The 27,151-nt window shown below is 36.8% G+C and overlaps 1 protein-coding gene across 12 annotated transcripts in view; it reads right to left on the minus strand.

Annotated features, from left to right (window-relative positions):
• Window positions 1-339: 339 nt before the first annotated feature.
• The window catches only part of MTM1 (myotubularin 1), a 47,717-nt gene continuing 20,905 nt past the window's right edge, over window positions 340-27,151 (minus strand). For 7 of the 12 annotated variants that reach the window (XM_064518246.1, XM_064518249.1, XM_064518243.1 and 4 more), the window contains 9 exons: window positions 18,679-18,762; window positions 17,245-17,394; window positions 15,336-15,524; window positions 12,012-12,197; window positions 10,777-10,983; window positions 6,659-6,775; window positions 5,697-5,810; window positions 5,185-5,361; window positions 340-2,762 (listed from right to left, as the gene is read on the minus strand). In XM_064518246.1, coding sequence (XP_064374316.1) covers window positions 2,595-2,762; window positions 5,185-5,361; window positions 5,697-5,810; window positions 6,659-6,775; window positions 10,777-10,983; window positions 12,012-12,197; window positions 15,336-15,524; window positions 17,245-17,394; window positions 18,679-18,762 — 1,392 coding nt within the window. In that variant the 3' untranslated portion in view covers window positions 340-2,594. Of the gene's footprint in view, window positions 2,763-3,941; window positions 4,258-5,184; window positions 5,362-5,696; window positions 5,811-6,658; window positions 6,776-10,776; window positions 10,984-12,011; window positions 12,198-15,335; window positions 15,525-17,244; window positions 17,395-18,678; window positions 18,763-27,151 lie in introns of those variants that run through there. The other 5 variants (XM_064518250.1, XM_064518252.1, XM_064518251.1 and 2 more) reach the window with 5 other exon arrangements.

The raw sequence follows: 27,151 nt of genomic DNA on the forward strand, positions 1-27,151 counted from the left end.
GATATTTCACACCTGGTATTTACAGCTTTACACCCCCATTCTGCCCCCTCCCCCCCCAAATGCCTTTCTCATTCACCACCTCAAAAACCTTTGCAACTTCTGCCCTCAGCTACACCAGGAATAACGGCAGGTAAACGCACACAAGTGCGGCTGTGAAGGGGGGCTGGACACCTGCGCCCGGGCGGCTCCCTACAGCACCACCGTTTGCGCGTGCAGCCGGACGCCAGCCCCAAGCGCCGGCTCCGGCAGAAGGAACAGCTTCCTGTTAACAGCAACCAGTCCGGGTGCCTACAGTCACAGCAACTTTAAATGTAGTATTTTCCAGAAAGAACACCAACATTTTTCTAATATCACCATTTTTAATAGAATTAAAACAAATATTTTATTCATTGACTTGAAAAAAATCCAAGTGCATACATAGCTATGTTAGATTTTTCAAAGAATGAAATTCAGCTGAACCAGTAATATGAAGAACAGTATACAGGTAACAAAGTAAGGGGGGGGAAATCCTTTCCAATATGTTACACTTTCTCAAATGCAATGGGCTATCATGTAGTGTTTACACAGTAAAAAACTATTAGATTTTTCTGAACTCCTCCACACTGCTCAGAGAATGACACCAGTGCATTCAACTCAAATACAGAAGCTTTAAATATTCCAATAAAATCAGCTTTTCTATAGGCCAAAAGCAAGTGGAAGGCAAATATACCAGAGTATGCATAGTTTTCAAAATGTAAAGTTTACCATTATCAATCAAGTATCGTTCTTCATCTGATGCAACGCTTCCCATTTATCGTAACACACCAAGATTTGGTGACAAAAGGATTAAATGCTGTTACTTTGGAAACACACTGAAAAACATCCAAGGGAGAGTGAAATTTAGAGGACAAAAGTAAGTGTGTATAAGCCACGCGTATTTAGAAAACACACATGCAGTATGTTCTGAACTTCCCTGAAAAAAATAGTGCAATTCAGTGTATATACTGAATTAAAGAGGTGGCATATTTATTTCTTTGAAAAAATACTGTTTCTAAAAATATTCAGATGTCCTCTAAACTTTGACTTATTTTATGGAACTATAGTTTTAAATTTAGTTTCATACGCAAAATATTTACACTTTATAAACTCAGAGAATTTCTAATAAACTATATTATATATACACTTACACAAAACTTAAATTTATACATAATCCTATTATGTTTTGCAGATCAAAACTCATCACATGTACAATAATTTACAATGATCGAAGCCTCAAGCATCAAAACATCTCCTTTAAAATAACAATATTAGAGTCCTCTACATATTCTGAATTGCAAAATTTCCTGGATTGCCTGAATATCATTAAAACTTCTGAGAATATGCAAAACATTAATTAAATATCAAGTAGCAAGGTTTGTGCTGTCATAAGAAGTGCTTGCAACTATTAAAAAAAAAACCTGAAAGGAGCAAATTAGAAAGGTTTACAAAAAGCCTCTGAAATGAAGGCTTCAAGCCAGAATTCACTGAAAGATTCAATGTAAGTGCACATACTATATGCAAATCCTGTATACTGAAGTCCCTTTAAATACTTAAGAATAAATTCATTAACCAAAGTTAAATATACATTAAACAGTAAGCTATACATTTACAAGTTTTCAACAATATTTGTAACTGAGAATTTTTGCCTACTTTGGTATAAAAGCTGCTCTAAATAGGCACATTTAATTTTAGAAGACATATACAAGCTTTAAGACAATTGCTGTTGCTGGATATTTAAGCAATGTCCCTGTGGGTCTGTTTTTAATTATATGAGCTCTTTTAGAAAACCATTCTTATTCTGTATTAATCCACAGAACCAATACAGCCAACACTGATAACCTGTAATATACTGTAATGTTCAACAGTTAACCAAAATATGACTTCTCAGAATCCAGTTCAATTTTCATGTTTTAAAAAAATTAATATAAAAATTAGATTCTTCTTTGATTGATACCTATTGAGCAATTTGAACTGTTTAACTAGAAGTATATCAGAGAAATTCCTTCCATATTTTCATTTAATTTAAAACAGAAATTTTGGGATCCTCACGTAACCAGAACATTTCAACACTTCTGTCTGAAATCTTAAGATATCATTTATTTTTGTCTCAAGTCCACAGTCTTATTCCTAAAAGGATCACAGACATACCTAATTTTACACAATGTGAATATTCCTATTGATATCAGCATGTTTATTCACAAACATGTAAGATTGAGCACGAATTTCCTTACAGGAATATGACCTAACAGTGTCATAAATTAAAGCATTATTACAGAAACAGTAAATTGATTTCATTTTAATTGTACCAGACTTTCCAAAATAACTCGTAAACACTCCATAACTAGAAGTTGGTTATTAATGTTCCCAATCCACAGGTTCTGAAAGGCACATAATTAAAGAGTCGGTTTTGTGTGTTTTGAAGTCCTCCTTAAATGAAGACAGTCTAAAATATTTTGTGTTAGGACACAATCCAATGTCACAATCCAATGTAAGGCATTAAAACATTTGTCTTTATACTACACATCTATGCTAATCACCTCTTGCTATTACAGTGTAGAAAGAAGCCAACGTTTTCTTCAAAAGTGTGTTTGTACTTGGGACATCATTTGCGAGGGAGATGCTGATGAGGCTGATGAATTGGGTATCTTAGAATTATTTGTGATCTGTAGTTCTTCAAGTCTCCTCATATAATCATCACGTAATGCAAGGAGCTCCATGTAACGCTGCTCCACTGGATTTGGCTGCTAGAAAGAGATCCAAATTAGTCTTTTATCACTTTAGTCTAGCTACTTCCATACAGTTAGGGTTCCATCCCGTATTTGCAATTTCTGACATATCTATCAAGGGGTGGCTAAACAGAAATACCTATTTCTATAATGCAAGAGCATTATATTTGAGCCTTCTGGGCTCGAATTTTCTTGATCCAAAGAAAAGTTTGCTCTACACAAAGTAGTTCCTACTACCTCAACAAAATCCACCTGCACAACTTGTTCCTGAAGCATACAGATTGTGTTCATACCAATATTGCACAGAATACTAGATAATAAGAAAACTTTTTTCTTCTTTACTGAGCAACAGATTAGATTCCAGAGGTTAGATGTCTCATCTTTTCCCTTAAAACAGAGTTTAGCCAGAGTGGGGGTCTCAGCTATGCTGATCAGACTAAGATAAAATACAGGTCTTCAGATTATAAGTAATTTCCCTTACTGATGGTGTTTCAGTTTTCAACAACAACTTAGCAACTATGTACACATAAATGAAATAAATGCAAAACTATTTTTATTAGTGAAATCTGTAAGTAGACTTGAATGTCTTTAAAAGTCAACTGCCCTAGCTTTCAGAAGATTATTCACATCAACAGCAGCTTAACTATTTCCATTTTAAATTTAGATTCCTTTTCACAGGTAGAGTGATGAAACAAATGGAGAAGCGTTACAAGTGTCCAAGACTGACGCAGAGCCTTAAGTTACCTTTGGCTGTATATTTCTCTCAAGGAGCTGCTGCTGTTTCACAGATAAGTGCTTGTAACTTAATTTTACCAGCAGTACAGTTTTAGCAGCAAACTTAAACCCTCTACCAGTCCAAAAACAGATACACCAATGCCTCTTATGCACATCTTTCAATGTGAGCCCCAGCTAAGGAAAGCAATGAACATGTATCCAATTTCTATAGTTGCTTCAGTGACTGAATGTAGTAAAATAATTGGAAATGTAAGGTTAATGATGTTGCCAGTAACAGACCAGATTCCTCCTTAGACTAAAGTCTGATGCCCAACATGCTTCTAAGTAACAGCACTAAGAAAGGTCCATCCCAAAGAGCTGTTTCAGGCCATGGGTCAAACTATTCAGTCACTTAAAAACAGACTGCTTCACCTTCACTTATGTGCAACAGATATATAAAATATATGAATATATATTTTTATATATAAAAATGGTGGAAAAAAAAGGAGCGTTGGCAGAAGCCACACATGTGTTTGCATTTCTAATTAGAAGCTTCTACCGCCAAACACCTTTCCTGGTTAATGGCGAAAAGCATTTTAAAGTAAATTTACAGCTAATTTGCATGCTCTATAATCCTTCACTTTCTAAAATAAATCTTTGGTTTCACCTCTTGCAAAATGCCATCATCTTCCACAGCAAGCAAAAAAAAACTTTAAAATGAGAACTTCAAATTAAAACTGGCAACGTACTTGTAAGAAAATATAGTACACTGTCTGGCTTTCTTCCATCCTCTAGAGTTCTGTAAATAACACAGGAGATCAACTGCAGAAAAGGAACTGCATTGCTTGGTAACTCCCAATTCATTCCAGGGGCTGGACTGTGAACACTGTTTCTGTCAAGGAAATTGCTCCTCTTTCTTTTCTCTTACTTAGAACTCTACAACTTATTAAGAAGGATAAATAAGTCTTTGTATATTGTATCTTTATGTTCCACTGCCTAGATTCTTAGCAAGTTTTTAGCAAAAAATCGAGTGTCTATATATCAATTAAACATTAAAAAGAACAAAACTGAACTCTCCGTGATTTGATAAAAGCTTCTCTGGGTGTCCAATCCTATCCACTTGTATTATCAATCAGAGCTTTCATCCAGTGGGTACTCTGTGTAAACAATTTAGGTCAAAGTTCTAGCAAAAAAAAAACAAACAAACAAACAAACAAAAAAAACTCGCCATAAGCTGCCAATACAAATGGCATTCTCAGTTATCTTAAAAGGAAAACTACTGCATAGATCATCCTAACTTGTAAAAGACTTTTTACACTGTCCTGGAAAAAGGAGAAATACTAGGCAAATGTGACAAGTTTGCTTGTGATGCCAACATTAACTCGCCAGTGATCAGTATACTCTATTACTCAGCATTGTTATCCACCTTTTTGTATCATTAAGCGCTCTTAAAAATGCCCCTCTGCTCCTCTGGAAAGGAGCTAGAAACAGTTTTCAAAGATGACTCCATACTAAGCAGTGAAGTACGCTCAATTTTCCAAGACGAGAGGGTGATGTCAAAGAACAGAACCAAATAATCATTTTCACATTTTTCTGCCATCCTTAGAAATATAATATTAAGAAACCCAAACAGATTACAGATACTGTCCAATAACTTACAGTCATGAAATATAATCCTATTTCCAAAGTCTAAAAGCCTTTCATACATTTTAGATGGTTTACTTACTTGTTGCCGAATTCTTGGGTTCCATCTGATGTAATAATTGACCCAAAGTTCTAGGTGACGCATACTGGCTACTGGATAGAGTGCTCGATTTAGCTCTTTAGTATAAAAAGGATTGGTGAATTTAGATTTTTCACTGTTTATCAAAGACCACAATGACAATGTTTTCTCAGTCACTTTCTAAAATGAAAATGAAATACAAACTGTAAATATTTGCACAGAATTAGCAAGTCCATCACAGAAGCCATGGTTGCACTCTAAAAATAATATACTTGTGATTCAATTAGAAGCCTGAGTTACTGTATTAGAAATATTCCAAAAACAGTTCTTGACAAGCGTTTTAGTGATTGCGTAGTCTTTAAGCTACCAAAACCAAACAAATTACCACTCAACTACTGCACAGCCAGAATAAAGAACACTGTGGCACAAGGAATGTAACCAAAGCTTTCTGTAATCATATGGAGTCAAGACAGCAGTGCAATCAATGCAATTAAACAAACAGTAGTTTGACTGACCTCTTTTTCTCTAACAGATTCACTGTTGTACAAGAAAGTACCAAACCGGCAGCTGTACAAGTGATCCAGGATTGTAATCAAGAATTGCTCATTGAATTCAAAGGCTGTAGGGAACTAGCACAGAAAAAGGCACGTTTTCTTTATATTGTAAAATGCACATGCCCTGGTTAAGAGGCTAAAAAAACATTTAGAAGCTTAGGTGCATCTAAAAAATGAGGTTTAAGCTAATATTTTACATGTACTTTATAACAGAGTATATTTTCAGATATCATGGTGTTCAATCTCCTCAAACTAGTCATTGATATGAATTTCTACCCTCAAAAAATTGTATGTAACTGCCTTTAATTCCTCCCTCCCCCCCCCCAAAAAAAACCCCAAAACCAAATGGTTACGGTTCCATTTGTATTTGTCAGCCAGAATACTTCCCCTAACAACATATTCAGATCGCATTCTTAATACTGCAATGCCATATAGGAAGATAAGGGTTTAGTTCCTAGTTCTAGGCCCCCAAAGTACTAGGTTTGCTACTCTGTTTTGTTACTTTCTGAAAACAAAACGTTTAACTCTTAGCACTCAACAGCTCCCAGCCTTCCTTTTCAAGCTTTGACAAAACAGAGCTTGTCTTCATACTTCAAGGAACAGCTTCACTAATAAGACCCTAATAAGCTAATCAGTCACAGTTCCTGTGAAGACATTCTGCTGGGTCACACCTCTAAAAACGCTGGAGAAGTGCGTATCTAGAACATACCCATCCCAATGCATGGCTGATGGGTTATTAAGCAACACGGCTAAGCCTCACATACCCCTCTTAGAAATAGTGAAGAAGGATGGTATGCTTAAAAAGAAAATGTGCTACTTCTGACTACAGCGTCAGAGCAAAAATATAGGTACGCTCTCCTCTTGCAATCCACATTTTTTTAAAGGTCTAGGTTTTGAAGTCAATAATCCCCTAACAACATTACCTTCTGAAGAACGATATAACCTACTTGTTTAGACATCTGCCACACGCAATCAATATACTGGAGAAAGATGGGTGATCTGTCTGCATCGGCATGATTTTTATCACCATGGCCTATTCTCTGAAATGTAACAATAAAGCCTCCTGTTACTCAAAACAGTCTACTTTTTGCCAATAGACACTGTTTCTTATTTTACACTAAAGTATTAATGCTTCTGTAATAGAGCAATCCAAAACTTCTGATTTCAGAATTAGTTATCACACCAATCAGAAAAGATTCAGATGCACAGAACCATGGCAAAACTATTCCAAAGACACCCGGGGAAAAAAGCCCAAGGTGGTAACTGGCCCCATTAGAAGAAAGTGCTAGTTAGACAAGCAGAAGCATTTAACCATGCATTACATTGAAAATAATCTAAATACATTTTGAATTATATTGACATAATCCATCTGTCAAAAGCTAAGAGTCATACACTGTGTGATTTAAGCCACCGGAAAACCCAGATCACCAAACTATCCAGATAGATTCTCCTCTCCTCCCTCCACATTGAGCCTGAAGACTCACTCTGAGGAAGACAGTGCATGTGACTGAATTCAAAGAAATTTTTGTGCTTTTGATAGAAAATTAACACACATTCTAGAAGAAAGTTTGGGTCAGCTGTGTTACTCGGAGGAGTCCTAAGTAACAATCAAATGAATTTTCCCCCACAGACAAAAGATAGAGTCAGTAAAAGCTGTTTGCTTCCTTTTCACATTTGATAGCTTAAAGCAGATAAGAGATTTGGCGCAGGGCAGGGGGAAGGATTCTATTAAGTCCTCTAATTCTGCTTGAATATACTTGCCTGGAGGAGACAAAGGAAGAGCACGTATGTTGAACTAAAATGCTGTCTACCTGTCTGTTAAGACAGTGGGCTTAAAATCCGACAGACATGAAAAATGATAAAACCAGTACTCTTCTCTGTAACATACAATGATTTGCAAGATAACTTAAAATGATGGAACTGAATGACAGAGAACTAACTGAAAAATGTGAGGGATTGTAGCTAAATTCAGTCAACAGTAGTAAATTATCAGAATACTGCTACAGGCAATACAAACTGGCTTCCTTGCTCCTCAATTTTCATGCCTATACAAGTGATACTTGCCAGCAGAGTCCTACATGAGTTCACCAAAGAGTGAAAGTCTTTCTACCTTCACTGTGGTTAGCAGTTTTAGGACCTTGTTAAGGATTTGTATACATCTGAGTATCTTCCCATTTATATATGAAAATATAGCTAATATTTCTTAAATTAGAATTCATCATGAGAACAAAGACATTCCATGTAGCAAGCTATTTTACCACCTGTATACTGCACTAAAGTTCACTATACATAGAAAAGGTGGGGTAGGGAATTCTTTTCCACAACAGAACTGATTATGAGCTTCATTAGACAGAAAATACTGACAGGGAAAACTATGCAGTCAAGATCTACTATTTTTAACAGAATATCCTATATTGCAGCTCTGGTAACCTGAAAATATGAAGCTTCTACAAGTCAGCTTGTTCTAACCTGGACAATATGAGGAACATATGAGGAACACCCTGCTCTTCTGCTCTTCCGTATCTTCCCACTTGAGGGAAGGCATAACAAAAAGTTTCAAGAGAGATGAGTTTTTGGAAATGCTAACTGCACTGAAGTGCCAGTTCTTATTACCAAAAACTCAGTTCTATCAAACAACTACCAAATACAAACAGAGCACATTAGTCTTATTTTCCAGGTTGCATTATCAGCTCTCCCTCTACAGAACGCTCCAGAAAAGCATCTTCACTAGAAGCTAAGCAGCCTATCAACTCAAAAATATATAGCACATCAAAAAACAAACAAACAAACAAACAACAGCACATGGCTAAAGGAGAATGGCTTTAGCCATTTCCAAAGACATCTACTTCAAAGAACAAATGGGGAGGGGGGAGGCAACTTATTGAAATCACTCTTATTGCTGCTACATTGTCAGATGAACCCATGGAGTGAGCTAGTCACCTGGAAGGTCTAAAAGTCTAGGTCTAAAAGTCCTACATCATTAATAGGAGGAAAACAACATCTGTTGAGAGAGAAAAACAGCTTTGATAACTCTAACTAAAATTCATGGTTTAATAAAAAGAATTCTAGATGATTCAAGTTCATTAATAATGGTTAAGGACACACAGATCTAAACTTAGTGTTAAATCATAACACGATCACTAGGCTAGAAGTGTCCTAGTGGTACAATCTAATTTTATCTGCAGTATAACTGTAATGTTTTTAAAAACAAGATAAAACACAATGAGAATAAAAAGGCAGGCTGATGTTTTCCGGTGGCTATACCAAGACAGAGTTCAAAGGGTATATAAACATCACTACCAGAAGACTATAGGTAAGTACACAGAAAACTGGACCACAGTAGATATCATTCACATAATCAAAATGCAAATCTTCCAAGCTTCAAAGCGACTCTAGAACGTCAGATCAAAGACTGATGCAGCCTACAAACATGATTAATGGTGAAGTGAACCATGCTGAGTACCTACATGTGAACTTACAAATGACTGAGATGCTTTTATAAATGTAAAATAAGGCATGTAATACACATATAGGACTGTTTACCATTTCCTGATTTTATCAGATTGTTTATTTTTCTGATTTTAGGAATATTAAGTAGTATCTTTAAAATATTCTACTGGGGACAAAGCCCTCTGTACAAATAACTTCCACTGCAGGTGTGGAAACTTCTTACTGAGGGGTATAAGGTTCAGCATTAACACCAGCGCTGTAAAACTCCCAGCTTAAGCTGTATGTCTACGTATCACAGAGCACACTCCCTGGAAAGGCAAATTGCCTCCCCAGGCCCTCATTTAGATTTCCTACTTCGACACTTGGAATAGTCGCTTGAGAGTTGATCCTCAGAAAAGATGTTATTGTCGCCTAACAAGGTGAACAAAAATTCAAAGGTAGTTCTCCATTGGTGTGCACTAACTTGTTTCAGTTGGACAAAAATCCCAGGAAAAACACAGAAAGACAGACAAGAAGTTGATACCAACTTCTTTCGCTTTTGATCCTTTTATCTCTTAGCTAGAACTCCTTCTACCCCCTTACACCTTGCACTTTAAAGCAGGATGCAACACGAGCTATTGGAAGAGGCTAGCACTAAAATACTTTGAGAAAGGGTAGGTTTATTAGCTGAAGACTTGATAAAACCCCTAAGAACAAAACATGCCTGTCCCAATTAAAATATCTTATTTGTTGTTGTAGAAATTAATCTAAAAGAATATTGTGACTGGAATTAATTTACCTGATCTGGTCAGCCTATAAAGACCGCAATCAATCCATAGAGGCTGACAGCTCTCTGCCCAAAGAAGTCTTTCAGGAGGGTCAGTTTTATGCAAATTAACATATCAAATGGTTAACTGCCAGGTTTAAGAGAAGTTCCACTGAGACAGACTCTGAAAATTTTCCTGACACAAAAGTGCTAGACTTTGCATGATATATGGGTAGGATATTAAGGACTTGCTACAGACAATTTTCACTTAACCTTCTAAGCATCTGGAAGAAGACTGATCAGAACTAGAACCAGCATTATCAATGGCAACCCACTGACAGATATTATGACAAATTCTAGAATATTTAGGAAGCAGCATTCAAAATATCACTCAGAAAACATCGCTCAGACTCATTCATCTGCCTCTTGTGGCACTCAAAATAGCACCAAATGCAGAAAGAACTACGCCTTGTGTCCCAATTTTATATGATCTCTATCTGAAAAGTTGGGGAGATACCATTTTTTTGCCTTCTTGCTTTCTTTGCTCAATAACCATGGTAACACTAGCTGTTTTGTACTTCCAAAGGGTAAGGAGCACATACACAATTAAAATATGGGGAGCCTTGTGAGGGTTCTTTGTTTGAAACCAAAATAAAGCAAGAAAACATTAACCAAAAAGGTACAAAACAGAAAGCTCTGCTCAGATTTACCTCAAAATGTTTTGGATCAGAAAATCCAAAACAATGAAAAGAATTATCGAACTTTAATACAATGAGTAATAAAACATTCAAAACTTCTTAGAATGTTAATGTTGCACAGTCCTTGCAATTATGTTCTAATTCTTACCGATGCAAATTTGTGTCCAAAGCTTATCCACTCCTTTTGCACCAGAACTTCAAAACCTTCAATTGTTCTATAGTAACTGTCTAGCATTAGCATGGCCAGCGATGTTAGCTGTGCTGTCCGGTCCCAACCATCACTGCAGTGAACTAACACAGAGCTCCTTCCTGAGGATACCTTGTCTGCCACTTGAATAGCTCCCGTCAAGACAAGCTAACAAAGACGAAGAGACATCAAACAATAGAGAAGATGAGTGTTATCATTCTAACAAAAATAAATTAATTTTAGTCCTTCAATTAAGGGACCTAAAGAGCATTATGTAATTAAATGGAAAAGAATGTTGTAAGAGAGAAAGTAATTTCTTCAAGAAAAATGGAGAAGCAGATTGGTTCCCTAATCCCTTAGTAAGATCAAATTCATCTTACAGCAAATTCTTAAAAAATGGGACAGAAAACAGTAACCTCGATAAACAGAAGAACATAAGCTTCTTTTTTAAAGAAAGACAGGATTTACCACAGGAAATACTCTAAAAATTCTGTATTTCTTTCAGCTCCTTTCTTTGAACGAAATTGCTGAAACACCTCAGTTGTTGAAAAAAGGAAATAGCAGCCTTCTAATATGCTTATTTTACAAACAGGAACTTAAAATGGATTTTTTAAGTAGGATTCATTACGTGATACTCTAACACTTTTGCATAGCCATACTTGAGGTAAAAGGTTCAAAGATGAACTAGTAAAAACACTGAATTATGATCTAAATAAGTATTCTACTCCTGCTACAAGTTGAAAGTTATAAATAAATTTACAAGATTTACAAGAACAAACTTCACAAAGTAAATTCACATAAATGCTACCAACTTTTCTAACTATTGATTCTGCAAAATACAAGTTTTTCATACTCCCGCATTGCTAGAACACAAAATAAACTAACAGTTCTCATGCATGTGAAGACAGACTAACAATGCACTCCTCTATTAAATATTGACACTTGACTTGAGGCAGAAAATAAATGTTAAATTCCACGTACTGTTGCTAAGTAATGCTATCTCTTAAGATACTCCAGGACTAGTTGGCATATAAAGTACATTGGGTGCTAATACTCAGTCGCACTAGTTTTGCAGACCAAGTATTAAGAGGCATTCCACATCATGTGATACTTTCACAACTATCTCAAAATCTAATGAAGAAAGCAAGTCTGATATGTCAGATTTGGATAAACATTATTTCAAAGAAAAAAAATACCTTTATATGTTCTAACCAATGGGTTGATTCCAGACTAGACAACCAGTGTGATTCTTCCACATTAGGATAAACAATGTCTTTCAACTTCTTTAAAGATTCCCGCATGACATGAATATTATGAATGTCCAAGAAGAAGAGTTCTGCATTGGGATATGCATCTTCACTTTCATATCCTCCACCAGTTGCCTAAGAACAAGAGACCTAAAATTAACTTTAGTGATATGTACACTGTTGTAGCACTTCAGAGCTAGAACGGATTAAAAACTTTTTATATTGCCCAACTATAATTTCAGCTGATGGTTAAAGCATTGGTCTCAGAAACAAGTTTTGGAGTTGCAAATGCTGGAAGAAAACAAGTATGTGGGGGCTTTGTTTTGTCCAAAAGAACAAAGTACATTAAGCACAGGAGATGGCAGAATGTCATTTAAGCTGATCCAGCTAGTCTAGTTCTTTTCGAAACCTCAAGCATTAACACTAAAAATGAAAACGAAAATTTAAATTAACACTAAAAAAAGGGGGGGGGAGGGGGAGAGGGTTGTTTGCACTGTTGGGCCCCAAGGCCTTGGAATACGATTGAACCAGTCAGGTAAGCGACAGAGAGCTAGCAGCACATCAGTCGAGGACTGACTGCTTTGAGAAAAGACATTTGTACCTTCCCCATTAGCTGGTGGTAAACATTTTTTCCTTTACCGACTGATATTATATTGTCAATATTCTTTCTTCATTTCCGCTTGTTTTTCCTACCAAGGATTATACAAACTCATTCTGAATACAAAAGTCACTTACTGCCCAGGCAGCAATTAAAACAAATAAATCAAGACAAAGCGCATCACATAAAACACCAGTTACTCCCAACAGATCACTGTTTTGGAGGAATAAAATTGCTCATTTATTTGTTTCTATCACAATTAGACAGAAATCCAGTCAAAAGGAATTGTTTATATCACTACACCATTAATTCAGAAGAGAAAATCTCAGGTGTACCAATGCAGACTTGCTATCAAAAACCCCTTTCCTTCCTCTGTTTAAACTGCCTAGTTATTTAGTAATAAAATTGAACTATTTAATACCTAAAAGGATGAAATATTTGACCAAATAAAAATGAACTTAGGTTAAGATTTTACCTTAACTCTTAGCTTTAAGAATTTTTAATTCTGCCTCTAAGTAAAACTGGCAATGATAATAAAGTTTAAAGTAAACTTTCTAACATCAGTTTTTATTGAAGACTAAACCTCTATTTAGAATGTTAAGAAATTAATACAGAAAAGCCACATAATTCAAAAAAGAAAGTCTATTCCATTGCTGCTCTCTCAAAAGTTTCACTACCACCCAAAACAGAAAGCAGAGTAGACGATGTGCCTGGTCGTGAGGGGAAGACAAAAACATGCATATTTTAGGACACAGGAATATTGATGAGCTTTTTTGAAAATGGCTGCAAAATCACAGCATTTCCTACAGACAGCAAAAGCATGCCAGTCCACACAATCATTGCACAGTTTTGCAACTTCTTCCCATTTTGCTCAGCATTGGCTTGCATCGTAAAAGTCACTGTCCCTCAGAGCCAGAAATGCACCCTACTGCTGTTATTGCTAAAACTGAATGTCTTCATCAGAAATTAAGTAAAACAATTGGGTGAAATACATAGACCATTTAAAAAAGCTGAAGACTGTGCAAAAATCTTCAACAAAAAGTATCTATGTATAAAGTTTGACCACCATCTTTAAAATAAGTGGAGGAAAAATTAAAGTTAATTTAAGAATTAACATTCCTTCCACAAGACAAATGATAGAAGGATTACATGGCTCTAACAAAGATAAAATGTTTTGTTTACCCATAAAAATTGGATATGCAGAGGGTAATGTAACTTGCAGAGCAAAATGAAATAAATGCAATCAAAATACAAACATTGCAATACATCAGATTAAAACCTAGCCAAACAGCCCCTAAGATAAAGTATATCATACATTCTTTCAGAGATTAGAAAGGTCATATTTCTTGCTTAAACTATATTCTGTATTACAGAGAAGAGGGCTGTAAAGACAGACAACTGTGTTTAGGTTAGAGAAAGCAAAACTAACATCGTTGTGCCCCTTGAACTCTGAAGCAAGCAAACATTTGTTTGATATAAGCCTCCTACAGGCAAAGGAGTTTTACTATTTCGTTATTTCTTTTTCAGTACAAACATTGAAGAGGACATCAAATTAGCGTTCATTTTGTGCCAAAAAGTATTCAAGCTGGAATCCCCTCTCCCCAAGATAAGCACATTCATGCCACTAAGAGCTCACACATTCCTGAGCTCATAGCTCTTGTGCTCTTTGCTACGCAGAGACAACTTCCCCAGTAAGTGCAGAAGAGTATGTTCACTTTGTGCCTAAAGTCCACTGGATAAGAGAGAAGTTGGTATGTTCTGATATGAAGAGAGCATTAAAATTGTGTCCTTCATGTCCTCTCCCTAATTAGACTCTTATATAAACACATGGCACATCCACATCTGCTGTGCTTTATGGTGAATACACCACTGACACTGGCATTATGTGAGCATGCATGAACAAACTGGGCCTCATGGGGTAGTGGGTGTGCAGAGGAAGGCATAGCAACACCATTTCTTCTGATCCCATTCATATTTTGATTGCAGATTGGCACAGACATGGTTAGTCTATCAGATTAAATATCTGTTACTGTATTTACCAACTATAGGTTCCTAGAAGAACACTATCTAGATATCCAAGATTCTGCCGGTGCTGCTCTTTAGAGTGCAAGACCAAAAGAATAACTTAACATTTTCTCTCTTAACCAGGTCTCTCTCAGACCTGGTTAGGTGTGAAATGGTTTACATAACATTTAGGAAGAACCAAACTACGGATGCCTCCCAGCAGACACAGCTTCACGCACATAGCCTTTCCAGAATAGAACCTGCCCCCAATACGAAGGAGAGTTTGGGCTTGTACTAAGGTGCTACATCATTCCAACATGCTCTATAGCTCAGCCTACATCTACCTTACTTACATGAAAACAGTGTAGAGTACTGTCATATCTGATTTCAGTGACAGGCTAAGATCTATACTTGACTGATAAGAGATGGGGTAAAGGATGTTGCGAAATCCACATCTGCTCAAACTCTGCTTGTGACCTGCTTTAGGCATTCATGTCTTTTTATGGCCTTCAGCCTCAATGCCTGATTACGTAGATATATACATACTTGATTATGTAAATACATCTACAGGAAAATTACTACTGTTTCTAGAAATCTCTTCACAGACAAAGCTTCAAACTTCAAGGCTTCTTCCCTCCCTTCACAAACAAGACTACTAAACATCTGCTTACCTTATTGGCAACTGCATTGACATTGGGCCTAGCATCATAGATGGTCAGTTTTGATATTTGCCCGTTAGCCTCCCTGATGATATCAAGATATCTTTCATCATCTTTATTCCGTTTGCCGCTCATTCCAACAAGGGGCTGACTGCAACGCATAATGACAGCTTGATTCTCTGGATGAATCCATGACAGAACCTAGTCACATACCAAAAAAATTAGCAAGAAATAGTTTGCTGAAAACCACATGTTAAAGTTTAAATTTACATTCTTTAAAATAATTAATACAAAGATTAACACAGATTTTATTTCTTCAAAAGAATTCCCAGACATCTCAGCTTCTTCTCATTTAGCCTCATAAAACTTACTAATATCTTAAAAAGAGTTCATTCTCTTACATATTTCACTCTCACTGAAGTTGTATGTGCTTTCACGGTCCAGTATATTTTAATATTTCCTACAAGTCTTAGGTTGTACAAGTAATTCTGAAAAAGCAAGCTGCAAACAAACACAGCAATGCCTGCTGAAACTAAGAAATAACTCAGAAGAATGAAGTGATCTTAGGAACTGTAACTAAGATGCTGTGATCCTACAAGAACAACTTTTCCCTTTTTTGGATAAGGAAATAAAATTGGAGCTTTCTGCAGTAGTCTGAATCTCTCCCCTCCACTTTAAAATGCCTTTTGTTTCCCAGCCCTCTTTACAAATAGCAGGTAGTGGAGCAGAACGCATGCCATCTTTTTTGTTTTTCTGAGCCAGAGGGGACTTGCCATAACATGACATAGTGAGCTGCCCAGGGAACAAATTAAGGCACAAAAAATTACAAAGAAGCATCCCCAAAAGTAGGCAAAATATTCCAGCTTTATCCTGATAAACTCTTAAGAAAGCACATTCTCAGTGATTGAAAAAATTGTAGGTTACAAAGTGAAATAATGTCAGACTTCAAAAAAAAAAAATCTTCAAAAAGTATTCACTGTTGAAACACAATCCTTGGCTATGCATCTATAAACCAGAGCTGTCAGTTTGCATGAGGGTCAATGATCGGTTATTTCCTGACAAGAATAAAATTACTATTACCAAGGAATTGATTCTCACTGTATAGGCAGTATAAAAATCCTGTCATATATTTAGAGATGATATAGAAGATATACCCAGGTAATGAAAACGTGTGCGCATGTGTGTGCGTGCAGTAAAAGCATAACAACCCTACCTTGTCAGTAAATACAATCTAGCAAGTATGTATCATCTTGATTTTCACATTTGTTTGAAAGTAATTGAGATTCAAGGCAGCTTCCTGACAACGGCTAAGAAACAACCACCTCCTTCAAGTTTGCCAAGTTAAAACTGATTAGTTAAAATGGATTGTATTGTACTAGAAAATAATATTTTATACACTGCTGTAAAGAGTTTACTTCCAGAGCTTGCTACATAAAGATATTATCTCAAAGAATTCTAGCTATAGGAACATACCCAAATAAGTTACAAGGGTTTATCTTAAATTCAATACTATTTAAAATTTTATAGAGCTAAAAATAACCTCAAGAATTCAGTGCAGACACTATGCAGGAGGTTTTGTTTTAGGACTGACTGTGGGAATAATAGTTAAGTCAACAAACTAGCACAGATGGCAGCCTAAAGCTCATACTCCAGTAAGAAAGGGGAATCTGCAGTGCTGGCAGTTGTTACCAGAAAAGGAAAGTTAAAATCAAAGTTGGAAAGGGTGATTGTTGTAGGGGGGAAAACAGAGAGGTTTGGCCCTCATACTAATTTTGAGCAGTAAAAAGGTCAGCCGATCAGAACTACTTTGTTGTAACCAAATCCAATAAAAGCATTGTATGTCGTGTTCAGCAAAGTGGTGTTTGTATGCACGCTTCAAACTAGTCACACCAAAAGGCAAGCTCTGTTACATAATACTCACCGGGATTCTATTTCGAGACCTAAAGGCAGCAACTTTCTTGAGGTCGTCATCCGTTGCATTATATGGCACTACTAAGAGCGATGGATACGTGTCACACAGTCCATAATGTTCATTAATGAAAGTCACTCGCCACCGTTCATTGGGCAGTCCCTAAAATGCAACACAAAGTTGTTCAATGTATTTTTGGCTGTACAAATTTAACAACTCTGTTCTTGAATTTTACATGATGTTATGACCACATGGTGGCAACAACCTACCAATTTAACCTGACTAGCTACAGTAATGATGATTCAAAACAACAGAAGAAAAAGATTACACAAAACAGCACTCTGCTGATAGATTCAGTCTTAAGTACATAGCTCTCGTATGTTCCCTTACACCCAACCCTATTCTCACTGCAAGATTAGAAGCAGTGCTGAAACTAGTAGATGTTTCTTTAACCCTCAGACCAAGGAAAGAAAATTGTTCTCCCCTCCTCCCTCAAAGCACCACCTTTCCATTCTGCCTTCAGAAAAAAAGATTAATAATGAGATAGTCCTGAAAGACAGGAAGTCTGACTTCAACCTTTCTTCCTTGTAGCCTGATACTACCCCAAATTTAAAATCAGATTCAAAGCAGCCTTCTCACTAAGAAAAAAAAAAATGACTTTTAGTTGTAGCTCAGGAAGATGTTTCACCAACAGTAGCCAGGAAATTGAGAAAGACTGATAAGCTCTCCACACATACATTGTGGGGTTTGTCTGGGTGTATTTACTTTTTGTGGGGTTCTTGGCCCCTAAACCTTGAACCAAACAGATCATGTGGAAGTCTGGATACACCTTAGACCATCAAAAATTATGAAGGAAAAAAAATCCAAGGAAGTTCTTATTGTTTGCCATATAAAAATAAGTATTTTTAAAAAAATATTTTTAATATTTTATTTTAAAATATTTAAAACATAGTACTTAAAGCAAAATAAAAAAAGTAGGACATTAAGTACGTCATCCTCTTTCACTGACATTTCCACAACTGCCTAAAGAGCAAGGTAGAACACTGATAGGCTTAGAAACAACATCATTTTATAGTAGTTATTTATAAAATAAGTATTGTTTTACTTCTGGAAGAATCAGACTGTATCAACTTTAGATTTAGGACACTTCAGTTATGTAATTGTCACATCCTCCCCCCTCCCCTGCTCAATAGCAGAACATTCGAAGAGGTTAATAACTTCTCTCAAAGAGCAGAAGACTAACTTCCTGTGACGTTCGCATTTCCTAACTTAAATGTCCCAGCTTTTTCTTATTTTACCTTACTTTTCTTTAATCTTGCATTCTATCTTCTCCAGTTCTCAGCTCTCTCCACAAAAGAGCTGATAAGTGAAATATTTAAACTATAATGCCTCTATTTAAGTTTTCAGAGATGAAAGCACCATGCTGCTGTAACTTTAACAACTTACTTGTCTCCTGTATTCGCACATTGGACTATACACCATCCATCCATTTTCGGAAAACTTTTCTTCGTTTGCAAAAGCAAAAAAAGGCTACAGGACATAAAAGGAACTTATTACAGCAAACTCCAGCAAAATATGAGGGCTCGTCACCAAATATGCCCCCGTAGCTGCCACAAAACAGGACTGTTTCTCTCATGCCAATCCCAGCCTATCCCATTTAAATCTGATACAGAAGAGCATGAAGAAAAGAACAAATTGTAATGAACAATACAGATAGGATAGTCAAATATTGAAAACATGTAAACTTTTAAAATGAAGTGATAAAAACATTAAAGTTAGAAAGCTTAAATTGTTGTGAAGGTTGTCAGGAGGTTTAAGTGTTTTAAAACAGTTTGTATCAGTTTATTCTCCATATTTCATTTCTCCCTCCCCTTCCCCTCCCCCTCCCCAAAGAAAAAAGTGTCTCCTCACCAACAGTTCTTCTGTAGGTACAGCTCCTAATATTAAGTAAAGTATTAGATGCTAAACTGAAACTGTAAATGTTTTAATTGCTATTCATCGTCATTAGAAGGAACCTTCTTTCTGCATCCCCTGTCCAATTTATTCTCACTGACAAATCTGGTTTACTGTAGAACTCTGAAGAGTAGAAAGTTGCCAATGAAAGCAAAACAAAATACGATGTTGACAGGTTACACTATCTACTTCTCTTCTTTTGTTGTCCAATCTTGAGACTTATTTATATCCTATACAGAATCCTCACCCAGGATTCCTAAAAACTTCCTCATATCTTTTAGTTTGGCTCTACCTCTCTTTTCAACCAGATCCTAGTGGGCCATATTATACAACTCACCCTTTCTTTGCTTGGTTGCTTTTACAGCTTATCATGAAAGCAAAAGTAATGTTTATTTTAAGAATCTTCCTCATTGAGGAAATTGAATTTGGTGGTATATGAATTCTTCAGATGCCAGCTGGAGCATGAAACAAAGTTGCTGAAAGAGTTTTGTTTTGTTTTTTTTAAAAAAAGAGTAATTTGAGAATTTGTTGTCCTGAGCTAACTGCACAACAGCGATCAGAACAGAAATCATTCAAGAGCCCATCATAGCTCATTTGTAACAGTAAAGCTGAAAGTCTCCTTGATACTCAAAGACATTAAAAAAAGAAATTGAACGATAAACTCAACCTTCCGTATCTACATCATTTTCACAGGAGTGGACCCGAACCAACCATACAAGGAAAAGGAATGCAGGAAACTTAGAATGGTAATTTTTCTTTTTTTGCTTCCTAAGGTGAAGTGATTACATCTATAAAGGTAAAGCAATGCTTCATAAACGCACCAAGCATCCAGACAGACAGAGGTTTCTTTAGCAGACCATCTTGTGAAGGCAGCTACCCAAAGGCTTAAGGCAATTCTGGTCACCCTAATGTTAGGCTAGTTTAACCAGGAAGCAGTTTTAATCAGAATACAAAACTGAAGCCCTCCATAAAAAGGAAGGTTTTTTTAATATATATCTTTTTAAACAGTGGTTAATTTGAAGTTATTACACACACAAAATACTTATCCTATTAGATTTGGAAAACAGAATTCTAAATTAAATCAGCATTTAATAGCAAGTACATCTACCGTCAAATTTCTAATGTAAACAAAGCATTTCCTTGTTATGTCTTCTGACTCCCCATGCCTTTTCTTAAAGCACCAGGCTTTCAGTGCAACTAAACATGATGAATTCTTTTGACTAAGTAGACTGCAGTCAGGTAGGGTGAAGGGAGAGATGAGAAAAGGAAAGGGAAGGGAAGGAGGTGGACATCAACTATATCGGAAAAAACATTTCATTTCAAATGGATGCATGTATCAGAAGTTAAGCAGAAAAACTGCAAAAATGACAGAATATAGCAAACCAGGAATGTCACTAAAGCAGTAGATGCAACTAATTTGCAGAACTATTAATACACAGTTACATGCAACCCCCCTTCCCCCAGGAATTTCCTGTATCCCAAATAGTAACTATGCTAAGAATTCACTGAGGAACCAAAGAGACAAAGAGAAAAATCTGAAAACAGGAGTAAACAGGAACACTAGAATCCTAACAGATCACTTAAAGATGTCTCAAAGGCAGGAGTATGTTAAGCTGTTACTCGATGGAAGTTTCCTTGTGGAAACTTAAATTACTCAACTTAATCCCTGATAAGTAAAATATACAAGTTTACAGTGCACTGTGACAGCTGTTAATTAGAACAGATTTTGCAGATTAAAAAAAACAAGGTGCTGCTCCCAACTAAAAATAAACATTTCACCAACAAAATAATCCACAATACGATCAGATGAAAAAGTGTATTTTGTATCCACCTTCTAAAAACCAGGGTTAATTTTATTATGCCTGTGGAAGGGATGGACAGAATCCTTTTTAAGAAAACACTGACCTACTATGCAGGGCATGTTTCATTTAGACCTTGCTTTCAAAGGCACTTAACTACAGCAACTTTATTACATCTGCAACAAAAACTTCCAGAATCACAGAATTCACAATTATTAGATCTGATAATTAAGCTCCACCAGTTATACTGACATTCCAGGTAATGCAAGTTCTTCCTAGGTTACTTGAGGAAAAATTGACATTTTTTAAGCATGGAACAATCAGCAAGATTTGCTGTGGTCTAACAAATAACAGACCACTACAACGAATGTGAAAGCATATGGAGCAAAGCTTGGGCTCAGATTTTTATCTGAGCAATTTGGGAAGAGAACTCTGGAATAAAGTGTAGGGATTCCAACATTCCTTTAAACACACTTAGTGTATTTTTGGTACAAGAACAGTATTTATAAACCTGAAGACTAAAAATAATTGTTTTCTTCTGAAAGAGCTGACTAAATTACGACAAACATGACAATACAAATACACACACCATATATGTACATTTTGTACAAACAGTACAGTTTGTCTGATTAGTACTGAAAGTTTTACTTGTTGCAAAAAGAGATTGGATTAGAGACATGAACACACACACACAACCCCCGCATCTGCCTTTCACTTAAGGCTTGATTTTTCAAGGAATAAAATATGAAGATGGCTTGGACTTTACTGCAAAAATCAATGCTGGAGTTTGTAATCAGGCAACATCCTCAGCCCACCTTAGGTCCAGCTCTCACAGCAAAAATATACAGACAATATGTAAAGAGCAAAAATGCTTCTTTTTCCAGTCTGACAATTCTGCAATGTTTCCATGAAACAGAATTTGAAGTAATTTCTCAATCTAAGTTTTTCATATATTTATCACCACTTAAGCAGCTTATTAGATAAAAGTAAAATTTCCCTTCTTCATACTCCAACACAGCACAGCAGAAGAGACAAAGTAGGAGAAAGAGCATTTAAAATACTCAACACCCATTTATACTTTTTTCATACAGTTCCATTTAATGTCAAGTTACAGTGCAACTTCAGTACAATGATCAATCCATATTTACAGCCATTTTAATAAGAATCTTCCACTTAAGCAAACACAAGAGACATGCTTAGATACAATTGTATTTTCTTGTTTCTGCTAGTACAAGCCATATTTAGCATACATTTGAACCTTACTTTTATTTATTGTAAAGTAAGATACTGACAAATATGAAGTAATTCCCATTAAATACCATATTTTTTGTTGAATTGGACATTTTATTATTCTGATGCACCAAACTGACGAAACCTACTACAATTAACGTATCAATATGACAAATATATTAGATCTCAGAAGGGTTTGTTACAGTGCAGGTAAGCTGCATATCCTCATTAATGACCCTACTTGTATCCTAAATTATCCAGGCTCACAGATTAAACATTTTTTATTTATGCACTTGTATGCTTTGATTAACTTAGCATTATTGAAGCTTTCCAAATTACAGTGCATGTAGTCTGCAATTTTGCAGTGTGACAAACAAGTGTAACAGAAGAAGAAAGTATACCACTTCAAAGACGTTCTGTATGTGTTTTCATTATCATTTCACATAACAGTTGAGAGCTTAAGATACTTTAGTAAAAAAATCCATAGTTTAGTTTTGTGTCTACACAGGTTCCTTCATATTAGCTCTCCTCACATATACACACCCCTTTAGTCAGGATGAAAACAGGCAAGTCACTAAACTGTCCTATAGACATTCAGTATAGACCAGCTAGGCATATATTTATATCCTCCAGGGTGTGGAGGGAAGAGGAAGGTCAGAAGCAAACTACAGAGTCAGCTACAGGAACTTCGTGCCTCTACAAAGAGGCAATCCCCTGCTGACTTTTCAGTACATCACCACAGACAAGCCCTTCAAATGCCAAAGTATAATAAACACTTGGCCAATTCTGCCCCATATCTCTCCTTCCCTCCAAATCTCTGACACTTCCCTGCTAAACCTCCATCTTCCTCAGCAACACTTCAAATACTTTGAGCCTCCATCCTAGCCTCCACGCTGGGTGCTCCACACACTCCTGAACTGCCCTCCATGCACACAATCCCATTCCTCTCCCCCCTCGCAGCTCCACCTCTCCAGCTAAAAGCCCAACTCCACAGCTCCTGCTACTCGGCCTATTTTCCCAGGAATTAAATCAACTGTAGCTTCATTAGATGTGTCCGAATTAGACAGAAATGGATAGGAATTTGAAAAGAGCAAGCCTCCATGCAGGCATTCAGGTTTAGAACAATACTGCACTGAAGTAAAAGCTAACAGGCTTTTAAAACTGAACATACACTGAAAAAACATAACCGGTTTGTACAGGCACACCTAAGCCAGCGCTAGGTTAGTGTGCTTGGATACTGACAGAGTACCAGCAGCAGCAGAGTTCAGCGCAGACTACCTGCTCACTAAACTAGTTCCAGATAGCCGGCCTGAGCTGACACCCTTCCTCTCACAGCACTGAAAACAGCTAGTCAAAAGCCATGCCATTTGACTAAAACCTAGATCCACCGTAAGTTATACTTACTGGCTGGTTTTATCTCGCATCCTGGCTTCAAAGCAGGATTGCCTGTCATCACTTCCAATGCTACTGAGCATAGCTGTCCTACATATGATGATCAGTCCTGTACATCTGATTGAAGTCTATCAGCTCCTACTGTGCTCCAACAGGAGACTAAGCATTTGACTGCCAGGCAACCAGATGCTTGTAACACAGGACAGCCTTTTCAAAACGAGGCAACACTTCTTTCCATCAGCTCAAACACAACGTAACATCCTGGGATGTAAGGGAAAGGGTTTTTGTATATTATTATGCTGGCAGAATGATCTTCTCTTATCCCACCAGTTCAGAATTCAGTCACTCTGAATGCAGATGAAATATTTCCTTAATCCTATCTACTCGCATCTCATTTTCTTCCTTCAGTCCGAAGTCATGATATTTTCACACGATCTTTCTTCGCTAGTAATTCTGTTCATACACTAGCTGTTCTGAACAGGTGTTATCTGAACTGATATGAATTGCATCCATCCTTTAACTCCCTGTTTCACAGGGGTTGGGGGGGATACCTTCGTTTTCAGTAGTGAGTAAGAAAATTAATTTTCTTTCTAAAATACAAAAATACCGTACCTCCCCAAAATACAGCATAGAAAGCACGACAACCAATGCCAACTTGGGATAACATACTGATAAATCCATTGCATTTCAGAAACCCCAAATACCAGCTCTATTTCAAAATCTCTTTCATTTTTTTTATTTCAGCTGCCATGAGAAATTGAAAGAAAGAATTAAGGAAAATATTCAAGAGATAAGAAATAAGAAAGTATAGTAAATTACCACTTAGAAGACTTCCGGGGTGTAAAGCTTATGACTTTTCAATGCTTGTAGGTGGCAGAAACAAATAAAAGTTTTTAAAAATCAGTTAAGACTTTGCAGAAGTAAATTAAAATCTCTGTGCATAGAATGAAAGCAGCAATTTCACTATAGGTCCGTACGCTAAAAAGCAGAAGAAATTGCACTTAAGAAAAGCCTTCAAGCTTTTAACATTTTTGGTAAACTACTTTTTATGCTTTACTGTGCAAATAATTCTATTTACTTCTGTGCAGGTGCTAACCCAAAATTTCAGCACAGTCTCTTTTTCAATCCTCCCACAGACTCATTACTTGCCTGTAACATTTAACTTTATTACCACCATTTTGCACACAAAAATTAACATAGGATATACTGTTTGCTTACAACACTATTCAGCTAAAGGAAAGAACAGCTGTGATCTGACAGTACAGTCTAACAAGCAGTGTATTTAAAAATAGTTATATTTGTATTTACAATAGTTATTTTTACACTATTTATACAATTACATTACATGAATACAAGTTCTATATATTCATAAATACAGATATATACAATTTAGTAAATATTCTACCCATCTTTTTACAAGATAAGAAAGCAGCAAAACAAGAAAGTGTTAAAAAGCATCAGCAAACAGAGCCAATTGTTTTCTCTATTTCTTACTGGTTTATGCTTGTTACACACTATAAGTCACTAAGCTCTTACTCAGTAAAAGAGCTGTCAGTTTCCCAGTGTGTTTAAAAATAAAGTTGTCATTATCCTTGGCTTTAATACATGATTACTACAACTGAGCCAGTTACAAATGTCTTATCTGCTTGTCTGAAAACTAAGATCAGACACTGTAATATTTACATAATTAACGTCTGATCATTTCCAAACACGGTAACCTTCCACAATTATTGTGCTGAGACTGATGAAGTCATTCAGAATAAAGCTTCAAGTCAAAATGGTGATCGCAAAGCCAAGTGCTCTTTCAGATGGGCACCTATGCCAGGCTTCACTGCTGTCAAAATCATCCTTGCAAATCCAATAGCAACACTGGCATAATCTGATTCTCAGATATTTTAAATCCTCGGAATAGCTAACTAAATGAGGGGTGGGGAAGGTGGAAGTCAGACTGCATGGTTACCAGTGTATCCTGTCTAAACTGGCATTCCTGCAGAGCTACCACAGCTAGAAACAAACATGTATCATGCACATATTATGGTGGTGAATAGCCTTATAAAAAAAGACATGTCATTTCAAGATCAGGAAGTGAAGCAGCTGCCATGCAGAAACTAGACTAAAGAGGCTAAATATATCTCATCTTTTGTGGGGCTACTAAACTTTTAAGTTCTTTTACAGTGTTACAGCAGACTTTCTTCCAACTAGCTCAAGCTTGCAAATGCAAAAGAGGTTTGGGGATAGCAGCTGTTTGCGCTATATCAACTAAGCTATCAGTCAGATGAGCTATCAGATTTTACATGATGTTAGTGATTCAGGGAGATGTGAACCTGACCTGTACTCAAACTGATGAGAGCCAAGAATAAGCTCATAGAAGCAAGCACAAAGCACAATGTTGAGACATTGATAAGACTTGGGATTTCTTATTGGCTCTCAAACCCCAGGTATTGGGAAAGTGATGGATAAAACTCTTGGAAATAAAAAGGAACAATACATTCAATTCAGAAATATTATTTCAGGATGTATTCATCTCCTATTTGTCTGAGAATAGGATAAACAAGAAGAAAAGAGAAGCAAGGCATCCCTAAAAAAAAAACTGTTTGGAATCAACTCTAAGGGTAAGGCTCCAGGGCAGCTAAAATCAGTCTAAACCCTTGCTGTCCTCTACCACCCTGCCACTACAGTTGCATAAGCACCAGTGCTGCTGAACCGGCTGAAGAGCAAGGGTGCAGTTCCACAAGGTGGTCTGACCAAAATTATCAGCTTAACACTGCTGAAAAGGGGATGTCCCTTTCCTTTCTCTCCTGCCTGCTCCCTGTTGCACGTACCCACCCACCTACCCACACTGATTTTGATGCACACTGATTTCAAACCAAGTCTGCTCAATTTACTAAAAACAGCACAAAACTAACCCAAGATGACAATATCTTGTGCTGGATTAGTGAGCTGCATTGCCTTACTTTGCGATTATACAACTGTCAGTTTGACATAAGAGGAAAAAAAACCACATGGCTGGAAGGCAGTGAGAGGGAGAACAGAGAAAAGCAAGACCTCAGCATTTTAGTAGCAGAGGTCCCATCTTCACCCAGCTGTCATGCAAAGCCACACCACAATCTTTATACAACATCTCCCTGATCAAACCGGCTGCATGGCCACAAAGTGTTACATACGTTCAAGGGAGAAGATGGGCATGCACGGCCCAGATGTGCTGCCATATGCCACCTGTGAAGCCACACTGTAAACAAGCCACTGAAAGAGACAGTCTCATCTTCCCTGCCCATTCACTTCCCTCAGCAAAAAGCACCCATAGGCCCCCACCAACCCCCATACTGGGCTAACAAGATTGAGGAAATGACCCAGGTTAGAGCATTTTTTCCCCCTTGCTCAGCTTTAGGCCATTTCAGTTCCATATGTGGTTCACTGTGCACCCTCAAACTCCTGCAGGGAGAACTGAGGCAGGAGTGAATGACCATTAGAAACACTCATCTTCGGCAGGATCAATTTAAACTGCTTGCTGAAATATGGTGAAAGCATGCCAAAACATCATATAC

The sequence above is a fragment of the Dromaius novaehollandiae genome, chromosome 11, assembly GCF_036370855.1.
Source record: "Dromaius novaehollandiae isolate bDroNov1 chromosome 11, bDroNov1.hap1, whole genome shotgun sequence".
Classification (NCBI taxonomy): domain Eukaryota; kingdom Metazoa; phylum Chordata; class Aves; order Casuariiformes; family Dromaiidae; genus Dromaius; species Dromaius novaehollandiae.